Source organism: Nerophis lumbriciformis, linkage group LG04 (assembly GCF_033978685.3).
Source record: "Nerophis lumbriciformis linkage group LG04, RoL_Nlum_v2.1, whole genome shotgun sequence".
In the NCBI taxonomy this organism is placed as follows: Eukaryota; Metazoa; Chordata; class Actinopteri; order Syngnathiformes; family Syngnathidae; genus Nerophis; species Nerophis lumbriciformis.
Genome location: NC_084551.2, coordinates 65,128,819 through 65,145,000, shown reverse-complemented (window position 1 = coordinate 65,145,000; position 16,182 = coordinate 65,128,819). Strand labels below are relative to the sequence as shown.

Here is a 16,182-nt window from a genome sequence, read left to right as displayed (position 1 = left end):
AATACCGATAAAGTTGAGGAATGCTCATCAAACACTTATTTGGAACATCCCACAGGTGACCAGGCAAATTGGGAACAGGTGGGTGCCATGATTGGGTATAAAAGTAGATTCCATGAAATGCTCAGGCGAGGGTCAACAAATGTGTGAGCAAATTTTTTGAACAGTTTAAGAAAAACCTTTCCCAACCAGCTATTGCAAGGAATTTAGGGATTTCACCATCTACGGTCCGTAATATCATCAAAGGGTTCAGAGAATCCGGAGAAATCGCCGCACAAAAGCAGCTAAGCCCGTGACCTTCCATCCCTCAGGCCTGTACTGCATCAACAAGCGACATCAATCTCTAAAGGATATCACCACATGGGCTCAGGAACACGTCAGAAACCCACTGTCACTAAATACAGTTGGTCGCTACATCTGTAAGTGCAAGTTAAAGCTCTACTATGCAAAGCGAAAGCCATTTATCAACAACACCCAGAAACGCCGCCGGCTTCTCTGGGCCCGAGATCATCATAAAAGTAGATTCCATGAAATGCTCAGTCGTTCGCAAACAAGGATGGGGGCGAGGGTCACCACTTTGTCAGCAAATGCGTGAGCAAATTTTTTGAACAGTTTAAGAAAAACCTTTCTCAACCAGCTATTGCAAGGAATTTAGGGATTTCACCATCTACGGTCCGTAATATCATCAAAGAGAATCTGGAGAAATCACTGCACGTAAGCAGCTAAGCCCGTGACCTTCGATCCCTCAGGCCTGTACTGCATCGACAAGCGACATCGGTGTGTAAAGGATATCACCACATGGGCTCAGGAACACGTCAGAAACCCACTGTCACTAAATACAGTTGGTCGCTACATCTGTAAGTGCAAGTTAAAGCTCTACTATGCAAAGCGAAAGCCATTTATCAACAACACCCAGAAACGCCGCCGGCTTCTCTGGGCCCGAGATCATCATAAAAGTAGATTCCATGAAATGCTCAGTCGTTCGCAAACAAGGATGGGGGCGAGGGTCACCACTTTGTCAGCAAATGCGTGAGCAAATTTTTTGAACAGTTTAAGAAAAACCTTTCTCAACCAGCTATTGCAAGGAATTTAGGGATTTCACCATCTACGGTCCGTAATATCATCAAAGGGTTCAGAGAATCTGGAGAAATCGCCGCACGTAAGCAGCTAAGCCCGTGACCTTCCATCCCTCAGGCCTGTACTGCATCGACAAGCGACATCGGTGTGTAAAGGATATCACCACATGGGCTCAGGAACACGTCAGAAACCCACTGTCACTAAAGACAGTTGGTCGCTACATCTGTAAGTGCAAGTTAAAGCTCTACTATGCAAAGCGAAAGCCATTTATCAACAACACCCAGAAACGCCGCCGGCTTCTCTGGGCCCGAGATCATCATAAAAGTAGATTCCATGAAATGCTCAGTCGTTCGCAAACAAGGATGGGGCGAGGGTCACCACTTTGTCAGCAAATGCGTGAGCAAATTTTTTGAACAGTTTAAGAAAAAACTTTCCCAACCAGCTATTGCAAGGAATTTAGGGATTTCACCATCTACGGTCCGTAATATCATCAAAGAGAATCTGGAGAAATCACTGCACGTATGCAGCTAAGCCCGTGACCTTCGATCCCTCAGGCCTGTACTGCATCGACAAGCGACATCGGTGTGTAAAGGATATCACCACATGGGCTCAGTAACACGTCAGAAACCCACTGTCACTAAATACAGTTGGTCGCTACATCTGTAAGTGCAAGTTAAAGCTCTACTATGCAAAGCGAAAGCCATTTATCAACAACACCCAGATTCGCCGCCGGCTTCTCTGGGCCCGAGATCATCATAAAAGTAGATTCCATGAAATGCTCAGTCGTTCGCAAACAAGGATGGGGGGCGAGGGTCACCACTTTGTCAACAAATGCGTGAGCAAATTTTTTGAACAGTTTAAGAAAAACCTTTCATAACCAGCTATTGCAAGGAATTTAGGGATTTCACCATCTACGGTCCGTAATATCATCAAAGGGTTCAGAAAATCTGGAGAAATCACCGCACGTAAGCAGCTAAACCCGTGACCTTCCATCCCTCAGGCCTGTACTGCATCAACAAGCGACATCAATCTCTAAAGGATATCACCACATGGGCTCAGGAACACGTCAGAAACCCACTGTCACTAAATACAGTTGGTCGCTACATCTGTAAGTGCAAGTTAAAGCTCTACTATGCAAAGCGAAAGCCATTTATCAACAACACCCAGAAACGCCGCCGGCTTCTCTGGGCCCGAGATCATCATAAAAGTAGATTCCATGAAATGCTCAGTCGTTCGCAAACAAGGATGGGGGCGAGGGTCACCACTTTGTCAACAAATGCGTGAGCAAATTTTTTGAACAGTTTAAGAAAAAACTTTCTCAACCAGCTATTGCAAGGAATTTAGGGATTTCACCATCTACGGTCCGTAATATCATCAAAGGGTTCAGAGAATCTGGAGAAATCACTGCACGTAAGCAGCTAAGCCCGTGACCTTCCATCCCTCAGGCTGTACTGCATCAACAAGCGACATCAATCTCTAAAGGATATCACCACATGGGCTCAGGAACACGTCAGAAACCCACTGTCACTAAATACAGTTGGTCGCTACATCTGTAAGTGCAAGTTAAAGCTCTACTATGCAAAGCGAAAGCCATTTATCAACAACACCCAGAAACGCCGCCGGCTTCTCTGGGCCCGAGTTCATCATAAAAGTAGATTCCATGAAATGCTCAGTCGTTCGCAAACAAGGATGGGGGCGAGGGTCACCACTTTGTCAGCAAATGCGTGAGCACATTTTTTGAACAGTTTAAGAAAAACCTTTCTCAACCAGCTATTGCAAGGAATTTAGGGATTTCACCATCTACGCTCCGTAATATCACCAAAGGGTTCAGAGAATCTGGAGAAATCGCCGCACAAAAGCAGCTAAGCCCGTGACCTTCCATCCCTCAGGCTGTACTGCATCAACAAGCGACATCAATCTCTAAAGGATATCACCACATGGGCTCAGGAACACGTCAGAAACCCACTGTCACTAAATACAGTTGGTCGCTACATCTGTAAGTGCAAGTTAAAGCTCTACTATGCAAAGCGAAAGCCATTTATCAACAACACCCAGAAACGCCGCCGGCTTCTCTGGGCCCGAGATCATCATAAAAGTAGATTCCATGAAATGCTCAGTCGTTCGCAAACAAGGATGGGGGCGAGGGTCACCACTTTGTCAACAAATGCGTGAGCAAATTTTTTGAACAGTTTAAGAAAAACCTTTCTCAACCAGCTATTGCAAGGAATTTAGGGATTTCACCATCTACGGTCCGTAATATCATCAAAGGGTTCAGAGAATCTGGAGAAATCGCCGCACAAAAGCAGCTAAGCCCGTGACCTTCCATCCCTCAGGCCTGTACTGCATCAACAAGCGACATCAATCTCTAAAGGATATCACCACATGGGCTCAGGAACACGTCAGAAACCCGCTGTCACTAAATACAGTTGGTCGCTACATCTGTAAGTGCAAGTTAAAGCTCTACTATGCAAAGCGAAAGCCATTTATCAACAACACCCAGAAACGCCGCCGGCTTCTCTGGGCCCGAGATCATCATAAAAGTAGATTCCATGAAATGCTCAGTCGTTCGCAAACAAGGATGGGGCGAGGGTCACCACTTTGTCAACAAATGCGTGAGCAAATTCTTTGAACAGTTTAAGAAAAACCTTTCTCAACCAGCTATTGCAAGGAATTTAGGGATTTCACCATCTACGGTCCGTAATATCACCAAAGGGTTCAGAGAATCTGGAGAAATCGCCGCACAAAAGCAGCTAAGCCCGTGACCTTCCATCCCTCAGGCCTGTACTGCATCAACAAGCGACATCAATCTCTAAAGGATATCACCACATGGGCTCAGGAACACGTCAGAAACCCACTGTCACTAAATACAGTTGGTCGCTACATCTGTAAGTGCAAGTTAAAGCTCTACTATGCAAAGCGAAAGCCATTTATCAACAACACCCAGAAACGCCGCCGGCTTCTCTGGGCCCGAGATCATCATAAAAGTAGATTCCATGAAATGCTCAGTCGTTCGCAAACAAGGATGGGGGCGAGGGTCACCACTTTGTCAGCAAATGCGTGAGCAAATTTTTTGAACAGTTTAAGAAAAACCTTTCTCAACCAGCTATTGCAAGGAATTTAGGGATTTCACCATCTACGGTCCGTAATATCATCAAAGGGTTCAGAGAATCTGGAGAAATCGCCGCACAAAAGCAGCTAAGCCCGTGACCTTCCATCCCTCAGGCTGTACTGCATCAACAAGCGACATCAATCTCTAAAGGATATCACCACATGGGCTCAGGAACATGTCAGAAACCCACTGTCACTAAATACAGTTGGTCGCTACATCTGTAAGTGCAAGTTAAAGCTCTACTATGCAAAGCGAAAGCCATTTTGTCAACAACACCCAGAAACGCCGCCGGCTTCTCTGGGCCCGAGATCATCATAAAAGTAGATTCCATGAAATGCTCAGTCGTTCGCAAACAAGGATGGGGACAAGGGTCACCACTTTGTCAACAAATGCGTGAGCAAATTTTTTGAACAGTTTAAGAAAAAACTTTCCCAACCAGCTATTGCAAGGAATTTAGGGATTTCACCATCTACGGTCCGTAATATCATCAAAGGGTTCAGAGAATCTGGAGAAATCGCCGCACGTAAGCAGCTAAGCCCGTGACCTTCCATCCCTCAGGCCTGTACTGCATCAACAAGCGACATCAATCTCTAAAGGATATCACCACATGGGCTCAGGAACACGTCAGAAACTCACTGTCACTAAATACAGTTGGTCGCTACATCTGTAAGTGCAAGTTAAAGCTCTACTATGCAAAGCGAAAGCCATTTATCAACAACACCCAGAAACGCCGCCGGCTTCTCTGGGCCCGAGATCATCATAAAAGTAGATTCCATGAAATGCTCAGTCGTTCGCAAACAAGGAAGGGGGCGAGGGTCACCACTTTGTCAACAAATGCGTGAGCAAATTTTTTGAACAGTTTAAGAAAAACCTTCAACGTGGCTTCATAGTAAAAGAGTGCGGGTACTAGACTGGCCTGCCTGTAGTCCAGACCTGTCTCCCATTGAAAATGTGTGGCGCACCAGGAAAGTACCCGCACTCTTTTTTTTTACGAAGCCACGCTTGTTGTAACACGTGCTGAATGTGGCTTGGCATTGTCTTGCTGAAATAAGCAGGGGCGTCCATGAAAAAGACGGCGCCTAGATGGCAGCATATGTTGTTCCAAAACCTGTATGTTGTCAAGACTCGGACTTTGGCTTGGTTTGTTCTCCCGAGGTGCAAATGAACATTTGGACCGGATGTGGCGTGAAGGTAAATACATTATTTATTTAACATTTATCAAAAAAAAAGGAATAAACAAAAAGCGCGCACAGAGGCGGAGAATAAACTATGAAACCAAAAAGACTATAGCAAAAAAGTACAAACAAAAAACACGCACAATGGCGGAGAACAAACTATGAAACCAAAAAGACTATAAACATGGAACAAAAACTTACTTGGCTTGGACAGAAATAGTTGCTTGAGGAATTGACATGGAAAGAAGTATCAGGCATGGACAGAGCATAAATGAGGTGATGTCGTCAGGACGAACAACAGAAAATGAATGAACTTAAATACTACGGACATGATTAGTGAAAGCAGGTGTGTGACTCAAAACGTGAAATTTCCAAAAACAATTTGAAATGTGGACTCGTCAGACCACTTTTCCACTTTGCATGAGTCCATCTTAGATGATCTCGGGCCCAGAGAAGCCGGCGGCGTTTCTGGGTGTTGATCAATGGCTTTCACTTTGCATAGGAGAGCTTTAACTTGCACTTACAGATGTAGCGACCAACTGTAGTTACTGACAGTGGTTTTCTGAAGTGTTCCTGAGCCCATGTGGGGATATCCTTTACACACTCGTGTCGTTTATTGATGCAGTACCGCCTGAAGGGATCTAAGGTCACGGGCATTCAATGTTACGTGCAGTGATTTTCTTCAGATTCTCTGAATCTTTTGATGATATTACAGACCTTAGATGGTGAAATCCCTAAATTCCTTGCAATATCTCATTGAGGAATGCTGTTCTTAAACTGTTCGACAATTCGCTCACGCATTTGTTGACAAAGTGGTGACTCTCGCCCCATCCTTTTTTGTGAATGACTGAGCATTTCATTGAATCTACTTTTATACCCAATCATGGCACCCACCTGTTCCCAATTAGCCGGTTCACCTGTGGGATGTTCCAAATAAGTGTTTGATGAGCATTCCTCAACTTTCTCAGTCTTTTTTGCCACTTGTGCCAGCTTTTTTGAAACATGTTGCAAGGCATCAAATTCCAAATGAGCTAATATTTGCAAAAAATTCAAGTTTCAGAGCTTTAACTTGCACTTACAGATGTAGCGACCAACTGTATTTAGTGAGAGTGGTTTTTCTGAAGTTTTCCTGAGCCCATGTGGTGATATCCTTTAGAGATTGATGTCGCTTGTTGATGCAGTACAGCCTGAGGGATGGAAGGTCACGGGCTTAGCTGCTTACGTGCAGTGATTTCTCCAGATATTACAGACCGTAGATGGTGGAAATCCCCTAAATTCCTTGCAATAGCTGGTTGAGAAAGGTTTTTCTTAAACTGTTCAAAAAAATTTGCTCACGCATTTGTCGACAAAGTGGTGACCCTCGCCCCGTCCTCGTTTGCGAACGACTGAGCATTTCATGGAATCTACTTTTATACCCAATCATGGCACCCACCTGTTCCCAATTAGCCTGCACACCTGTGGGATGTTCCAAATAAGTGCTTGATGAGCATTCCTCAACTTTATCAGTATTTATTGCCACCTTTCCCAACTTCTTTGTCACGTGTTGCTGGCATCAAATTCTATAGTTAATGATTATTTGCAAAAAAATAAAATTAGTTTATGAGTTTGAACATCAAATATGTTGTCTTTGTAGCATATTCAACTGAATATAGGTTGGAAATGATTCGCAAATCATTGTATTCCGTTTATATTTACAAACCCCGTTTCCATATGAGTTGGGAAATTGTGTTAGATGTAAATATAAACGGAATACAATGATTTGCAAATCATTTTCAACCCATATTCAGTTGAATATGCTACAAAGACAACATATTTGATGTTCAAACTCATAAACTTTTTCTATTTTTTTGCAAATAATCATTAACTTTAGAATTTGATGCCAGCAACACGTGACAAAGAAGTTGGGAAAGGTGGCAATAAATACTGATAAAGTTGAGGAATGCTCATCAAACACTTATTTGGAACATCCCACAGGTGAGCAGGCAAATTGGGAACAGGTGGGTACCATGATTGGGTATAAAAGTAGATTCCATGAAATGCTCAGTCATTCACAAACAAGGACGGGGCGAGGGTCACCACTTTGTCAACAAATGCGTGAGCAACTTTTTTTGAACAGTTTAAGAAAAACCTTTATCAACCAGCTATTGCAAGGAATTTAGGGATTTCACCATCTACGGTCCGTAATATCATCAAAGGGTTCAGAGAATCTGGAGAAATCACTGCACGTAAGCAGCTAAGCTCGTGACCTTCGATCCCTCAGGCTGTACTGCATCAACAAGCGACATCAGTGTGTGAAGGATATCACCACATGGGCTCAGGAACAGTTCAGAAATCCACTGTCAGTAACTACAGTTGGTCGCTACATCTGTAAGTGCAAGTTAAAACTCTCCTATGCAAGGCGAAAACCGTTTATCAACAACACCCAGAAACGCCGTCGGCTTCGCTGGGCCCGAGCTCATCTAAGATGGACTGATACAAAGTGGAAAAGTGTTCTGTGGTTCTGACGAGTCCACATTTCAAATTGTTTTTGGAAACTGTGGACGTCGTACAAAGAGGAAAAGAACCATCCGGATTGTTATAGGCGCAAACTTGAAAAGCCAGCATGTGTGATGGTATGGGGGTGTATTAGTGCCCAAGACATGGGTAACTTACACATCTGTGAAGGCGCCATTAATGCTGAAAGGTACATACAGGTTTTGGAGCAACATATGTTGCCATCCAAGCAACGTTACCATAGACGCCCCTGCTTATTTCAGCAAGACAATGCCAAGCCACGTGTTACATCAACGTGGCTTCATAGTAAAAGAGTGCGGGTACTAGACTGGCCTGCCTGTAGTCCAGACCTGTCTCCCATTGAAAATGTGTGGCGCATTATGAAGCCTAAAATACCACAAGGGAGACCCCCCGGACTGTTGAACAACTTAAGCTGTACATCAAGCAAGAATGGGAAAGAATTCCACCTGAGAAGCTTCAAAAAATGTGTCTCCTCAGTTCCCAAACGTTTACTGAGTGTTGTTAAAAGGAAAGGCCATGTAACACAGTGGTGAACATGCCCTTTCCCAACTACTTTGGCACGTGTTGCAGCCATGAAATTCTAAGTTAATTATTATTTGCAAAATTAAAAAAAATGTTTATGAGTTTGAACATCAAATATGTTGTCTTTGTAGCATATTCAACTGAATATGGGTTGGAAATGATTCGCAAATCATTGTATTCCGTTTATATTTACATCTAACACAATTTCCCAACTCATATGGAAACGGGGTTTGTACAAGTATAGGGTTGAAACTAGGGCCGGCCCGTGGCATAGGCCGTATAGGCAAATGCTAAGGGCGCCGTCCATCAGGGGGCGCCACGCCAGTGCCACAAATGTTGGAGAGAAAAGAAAAAAAGTTGGTACTATTATTTCTAAATACAAAAAATAATCCCACGTTAATTAAAATGCAAAGTAAAGCCTATTTAATAGAAATATTATTTGTTACAACATTACGCCCCCCCTCCTCCCCCCGCACGGTGCGCCCCCTCCCTTCCCGTATCGTGACTCTTTGTGGACGTCACCACATCAAAAAATCAACACAAGATGTCAAAACGGCCAAAACTGTCAGGTGCCCAGGGAAGAAAAAAGAGAAAAGAAGAGGAGTAGAAACGAGAAAAAGACAGAGGTAGCAGGTAGGTAACGTTAGCCTACATGAAATTATTTGTCTGTTACAGAATGTGATAGTAACCTGGCTTTTTAGCATTAAGCTAATGTTACATGATTCGGCAATTGCTAATCAATAAGTAGCTAGTTCTGTTTTAACGTCGGGTTAATATTGTGGAGGGGGCTAAATTGTTATGGAAAATAATAATGTAACGTTAGGTAATTACAGTACTCCCACCTTACATTCCTCAGGGACATTTGTTTTAGATCTTTTAAGCAGGTGTTTTTTGTTTACATTGTTATTGCCTTCTGGTTAGCTAATGTTTGCCCTGCAGGTAATAGTCACTTTTCCACCCCTTTATATATTAGGTATAATTGTAAGTAAAAAAAAAAAGGTCAAAGACAAAGCTATTCGGTTTCTTGTGAGTAAATACACTTCACTGCCGATGTGGGGGGGCGCCACCTAAAATCTTGCCTAGGGCGCCAGATTGGTTAGGGCCGGGCCTGGTTGAAACGTTGGTTAGGGTTTGGGGTTAGGTTTGGGATTTAGGGTTAGGGTTAGGGAAGTAAAATAATAGGGTGTAAAGGTCGGTTAGGGTTAGGGAAGTAAAATAATAGGGTGTAAAGGTCGGTTAGGGTTAGGGAAGTAAAATAATAGGGTCTAAAGGTCGGTTAGGGTTAGGGAAGTAAAATAATAGGGTGTAAAGGTCGGTTAGGGTTAGGGAAGTAAAATAATAGGGTCTAAAGGTCGGTAAGGGTTAGGGAAGTAAAATAATAGGCTCTAAAGGTCGGTTAGGGTTAGGGAAGTAAAATAATAGGGTGTAAAGGTCGGTTAGGGTTAGGGAAGTAAAATAATAGGGTGTAAAGGTCGGTTAGGGTTAGGGAAGTAAAATAATAGGGTGTAAAGGTCGGTTAGGGTTAGGGAAGTAAAATAATAGGGTGTAAAGGTCGGTTAGGGTTAGGGAAGTAAAATAATAGGGTGTAAAGGTCGGTTAGGGTTAGGGAAGTAAAATAATAGGGTGTAAAAGTCGGTTAGGGTTAGGGAAGTAAAATAATAGGGTGTAAAGGTCGGTTAGGGTTAGGGAAGTAAAATAATAGGGTGTAAAGGTCGGTTAGGGTTAGGGAAGTAAAATAATAGGGTGTAAAGGTCGGTTAGGGAAGTAAAATAATAGGGTGTAAAGGTCGGTTAGGGTTAGGGAAGTAAAATAATAGGGTGTAAAGGTCGGTTAGGGTTAGGGAAGTAAAATAATAGGGTGTAAAGGTCGGTTAGGGTTAGGGAAGTAAAATAATAGGGTGTAAAGGTCGGTTAGGGTTAGGGAAGTAAAATAATAGGGTGTAAAGGTCGGTTAGGGTTAGGGAAGTAAAATAATAGGGTGTAAAGGTCGGTTAGGGTTAGGGAAGTAAAATAATAGGGTGTAAAGGTCGGTTAGGGTTAGGGAAGTAAAATAATAGGGTGTAAAGGTCGGTTAGGGTTAGGGAAGTAAAATAATAGGCTCTAAAGGTCGGTTAGGGTTAGGGAAGTAAAATAATAGGGTGTAAAGGTCGGTTAGGGTTAGGGAAGTAAAATAATAGGGTGTAAAGGTCGGTTAGGGTTAGGGAAGTAAAATAATAGGGTGTAAAGGTCGGTTAGGGTTAGGGAAGTAAAATAATAGGGTGTAAAGGTCGGTTAGGGTTAGGGAAGTAAAATAATAGGGTCTAAAGGTCGGTTAGGGTTAGGGAAGTAAAATAATAGGGTGTAAAGGTCGGTTAGGGTTAGGGAAGTAAAATAATAGGGTGTAAAGGTCGGTTAGGGTTAGGGAAGTAAAATAATAGGGTGTAAAGGTCGGTTAGGGTTAGGGAAGTAAAATAATAGGGTGTAAAGGTCGGTTAGGGTTAGGGAAGTAAAATAATAGGGTGTAAAGGTCGGTTAGGGTTAGGGAAGTAAAATAATAGGGTCTAAAGGTCGGTTAGGGTTAGGGAAGTAAAATAATAGGGTGTAAAGGTCGGTTAGGGTTAGGGAAGTAAAATAATAGGGTGTAAAGGTCGGTTAGGGTTAGGGAAGTAAAATAATAGGGTCTAAAGGTCGGTTAGGGTTAGGGAAGTAAAATAATAGGGTCTAAAGGTCGGTTAGGGTTAGGGAAGTAAAATAATAGGGTGTAAAGGTCGGTTAGGGTTAGGGAAGTAAAATAATAGGGTGTAAAGGTCGGTTAGGGTTAGGGAAGTAAAATAATAGGGTGTAAAGGTCGGTTAGGGTTAGGGAAGTAAAATAATAGGGTGTAAAGGTCGGTTAGGGTTAGGGAAGTAAAATAATAGGGTGTAAAGGTCGGTTAGGGTTAGGGAAGTAAAATAATAGGGTGTAAAGGTCGGTTAGGGTTAGGGAAGTAAAATAATAGGGTGTAAAGGTCGGTTAGGGTTAGGGAAGTAAAATAATAGGGTGTAAAGGTCGGTTAGGGTTAGGGAAGTAAAATAATAGGGTGTAAAGGTCGGTTAGGGTTAGGGAAGTAAAATAATAGGGTGTAAAGGTCGGTTAGGGTTAGGGAAGTAAAATAATAGGGTGTAAAGGTCGGTTAGGGTTAGGGAAGTAAAATAATAGGGTCTAAAGGTCGGTTAGGGTTAGGGAAGTAAAATAATAGGGTGTAAAGGTCGGTTAGGGTTAGGGAAGTAAAATAATAGGGTGTAAAGGTCGGTTAGGGTTAGGGAAGTAAAATAATAGGGTCTAAAGGTCGGTTAGGGTTAGGGAAGTAAAATAATAGGGTGTAAAGGTCGGTTAGGGTTAGGGAAGTAAAATAATAGGGTCTAAAGGTCGGTTAGGGTTAGGGAAGTAAAATAATAGGGTGTAAAGGTCGGTTAGGGTTAGGAAAGTAAAATAATAGGGTGTAAAGGTCGGTTAGGGTTAGGGAAGTAAAATAATAGGGTGTAAAGGTCGGTTAGGGTTAGGGAAGTAAAATAATAGGGTGTAAAGGTCGGTTAGGGTTAGGGAAGTAAAATAATAGGGTGTAAAGGTCGGTTAGGGTTAGGGAAGTAAAATAATAGGGTGTAAAGGTCGGTTAGGGTTAGGGAAGTAAAATAATAGGGTGTAAAGGTCGGTTAGGGTTAGGGAAGTAAAATAATAGGGTGTAAAGGTCGGTTAGGGTTAGGGAAGTAAAATAATAGGGTGTAAAGGTCGGTTAGGGTTAGGGAAGTAAAATAATAGGGTGTAAAGGTCGGTTAGGGTTAGGGAAGTAAAATAATAGGGTGTAAAGGTCGGTTAGGGTTAGGGAAGTAAAATAATAGGGTGTAAAGGTCGGTTAGGGTTAGGGAAGTAAAATAATAGGGTCTAAAGGTCGGTTAGGGTTAGGGAAGTAAAATAATAGGGTGTAAAGGTCGGTTAGGGTTAGGGAAGTAAAATAATAGGGTGTAAAGGTCGGTTAGGGTTAGGGAAGTAAAATAATAGGGTGTATAGGTCGGTTAGGGTTAGGGAAGTAAAATAATAGGGTCTAAAGGTCGGTTAGGGTTAGGGAAGTAAAATAATAGGGTCTAAAGGTCGGTTAGGGTTAGGGAAGTAAAATAATAGGGTGTAAAGGTCGGTTAGGGTTAGGGAAGTAAAATAATAGGGTCTAAAGGTCGGTTAGGGTTAGGGAAGTAAAATAATAGGGTGTAAAGGTCGGTTAGGGTTAGGGAAGTAAAATAATAGGGTGTAAAGGTCGGTTAGGGTTAGGGAAGTAAAATAATAGGGTCTAAAGGTCGGTTAGGGTTAGGGAAGTAAAATAATAGGGTGTAAAGGTCGGTTAGGGTTAGGGAAGTAAAATAATAGGGTGTAAAGGTCGGTTAGGGTTAGGGAAGTAAAATAATAGGGTGTAAAGGTCGGTTAGGGTTAGGGAAGTAAAATAATAGGGTCTAAAGGTCGGTTAGGGTTAGGGAAGTAAAATAATAGGGTGTAAAGGTCGGTTAGGGTTAGGGAAGTAAAATAATAGGGTGTAAAGGTCGGTTAGGGTTAGGGAAGTAAAATAATAGGGTCTAAAGGTCGGTTAGGGTTAGGGAAGTAAAATAATAGGGTGTAAAGGTCGGTTAGGGTTAGGGAAGTAAAATAATAGGGTCTAAAGGTCGGTTAGGGTTAGGGAAGTAAAATAATAGGGTGTAAAGGTCGGTTAGGGTTAGGGAAGTAAAATAATAGGGTGTAAAGGTCGGTTAGGGTTAGGGAAGTAAAATAATAGGGTGTAAAGGTCGGTTAGGGTTAGGGAAGTAAAATAATAGGGTGTAAAGGTCGGTTAGGGTTAGGGAAGTAAAATAATAGGGTGTAAAGGTCGGTTAGGGTTAGGGAAGTAAAATAATAGGGTGTAAAGGTCGGTTAGGGTTAGGGAAGTAAAATAATAGGGTCTAAAGGTCGGTTAGGGTTAGGGAAGTAAAATAATAGGGTGTAAAGGTTGGTTAGGGTTAGGGAAGTAAAATAATAGGGTGTAAAGGTCGGTTAGGGTTAGGGAAGTAAAATAATAGGGTGTAAAGGTCGGTAAGGGTTAGGGAAGTAAAATAATAGGGTCTAAAGGTCGGTTAGGGTTAGGGAAGTAAAATAATAGGGTGTAAAGGTCGGTTAGGGTTAGGGAAGTAAAATAATAGGGTGTAAAGGTCGGTTAGGGTTAGGGAAGTAAAATAATAGGGTGTAAAGGTCGGTTAGGGTTAGGGAAGTAAAATAATAGGGTGTAAAGGTCGGTTAGGGTTAGGGAAGTAAAATAATAGGGTGTAAAGGTCGGTTAGGGTTAGGGAAGTAAAATAATAGGGTGTAAAGGTCGGTTAGGGTTAGGGAAGTAAAATAATAGGGTGTAAAGGTCGGTTAGGGTTAGGGAAGTAAAATAATAGGGTGTAAAGGTCGGTTAGGGTTAGGGAAGTAAAATAATAGGGTGTAAAGGTCGGTTAGGGTTAGGGAAGTAAAATAATAGGGTGTAAAGGTCGGTTAGGGTTAGGGAAGTAAAATAATAGGGTGTAAAGGTCGGTTAGGGTTAGGGAAGTAAAATAATAGGGTGTAAAGGTCGGTTAGGGTTAGGGAAGTAAAATAATAGGGTGTAAAGGTCGGTTAGGGTTAGGGAAGTAAAATAATAGGGTCTAAAGGTCGGTTAGGGTTAGGGTTGCATATAATCAGCCAAAAAAGCAATACATTCAACAACCAAAACTCTACCAACACTTCAGGGGAGCTGTGATGGGTGGTCATGATAATAATGCCGCACTAACCGTACCCTCCTCCCCCGATTTCCTTCTGGGTGTCTCCCCTCCCCCCACTCCCGTAGGCTCCTACCTTACCCACGAGGCCAGCGGCTTGGACGAACACGGCGAGGTGCAAGAAGCCTTCCTCAACGGGAACGACGCCAGCCAGGGCAAGAAGGAGTACCTACTGTAGCCCTTTTCCCTTTTTTTTCCCCCCGTCACACACACATACACACACACACACACACACACACACAAATTGACTGTATACATGTTCGTCGGAGAAAATTGGGTATAACCACCGAAAAAATGATCATCTTTTTCTGGGCGCTCGAAAATGTCCTCCAATTGCCAAAAGCAGCTATGATTCCAGGAAATAATGGAAAGGTGTCTCTGGGAAGTGTTCATACTTTACAAAACAAGCTTACCGTCTTGTTTGGCCGAGGCTTAAGTGCTACTTCTTTTCCCTCTCACCTTCATATCTCTCCCTTTTTTTTCTAACCCTCCTCCTTTTGTGGGCTCCTGTAATGAAAGGATTAGCGCAAACGAGGAAGAAAGGAGTATGACTCGCAAAGACTATGAAGAATTATTTTAGAATGCCATTAGGAGGCTAAAAAAAAAAAAAAAGGTATAGAAGTCTTAATGGGAAGGGGCGGAAAAGGGCACACACACACACACACACACACACACACACACATGTAAACATATTGACAAAGCGAGTATACATATCTATGAAGTCCTTATTTGTATAAAAAAAAAAGGAAAAAAGAACGAGAGCGGTAAATTAAACTTTTAAAGAGAAGAAAAATGTTTACTATTGCATTATGAAACTACTATACTAACAGAATATTAGCCTATAGAGCAAACTACTGTCAAGTGATCTTTAAAGAAAAAAATAGTGGTAAGAAAAAAACAACAACAAAAAAAAAATGTCTTTATCAGAAAAAAAAAAAAAAACCTACGAAGGGCTGCGCTGGAACGGGCGGAAACAAATTGATGTGAGAGTAAAGGTGCATTGTTGTGAGAGGGGAAAAAGTCGTATTTTTTTTTATGAAGAAATTGTTGTCATGTTCAGTAAAGTGTTAGTGGAAAATGTTGCTAGAGGAAATAATCATCGAAGTCCTCAGTTGCAGGGTTAAACTGACCCCTAAAAGAGGAATGTATATTCAAAGTAAAATGAAGTCAAAGTACTCGCCCTCTGGAGCGTGATACCTCACCTAAGTGTATGTATATATATATATATATATATATATACATATATATATATATATATATATATATATATATATATATATATTTAACTTCAGATGCACACTGAGCTGAATGAAGTCTCATGTAGCTTACTGGACATTATATATATATATATATATATATATATATATATATATATATATATATATATATATATATATATATATATATATATATATATATATATATATATATATATATATATATATATATATATATACATGTATGTATATATATATATGTATATATATATATATACTGTATATATACGTATATATATATATATATATATATATATATGTATACATGTATATATATATATATGTATACATGTGTATACATGCATGTATGTATGTATGTATATATATATATATATATACATATATACATTTGTATGCATGTATATATGTATGTATGTATGTATGTATGTATATACACACAGTACATGTATATATGTACGTGTACGTATGTATATATGTATGTATGTATGTATGTATGTGTGTATGTATATATGTACATGTATGTATGTATATACTGTATATATATATATATATATATATATATATATATATATATACACACAGTACATGTATGTATGTATATATATGCATATATGTATATATATATATATATATGCATGTATGTGTATGTATATATGTATGCATATATGTGTATGTATATAAACATGTATGTACGTACATATGTATATATATATATATATATATATATATATATGTACATATGTATAAAAATATATACATATGTGTATATATATGTAA

At 41.0% G+C, this 16,182-nt stretch overlaps 1 protein-coding gene across 3 annotated transcripts in view; it reads left to right on the top strand.

The window, feature by feature from the left end:
* cadm4 (cell adhesion molecule 4) overlaps positions 1-14,849 on the top strand; it is a 794,682-nt gene extending 779,833 nt beyond the window's left edge. For all 3 annotated transcript variants that reach the window (XM_061958781.2, XM_061958782.2, XM_061958780.2), the window contains one exon: positions 14,236-14,849. In XM_061958781.2, the coding sequence (XP_061814765.1) occupies positions 14,236-14,345 (110 nt within the window). In that variant the 3' untranslated portion in view covers positions 14,346-14,849. The remainder of the gene's footprint in view (positions 1-14,235) is intronic.
* The last annotated feature ends 1,333 nt before the right edge of the window (positions 14,850-16,182 follow it).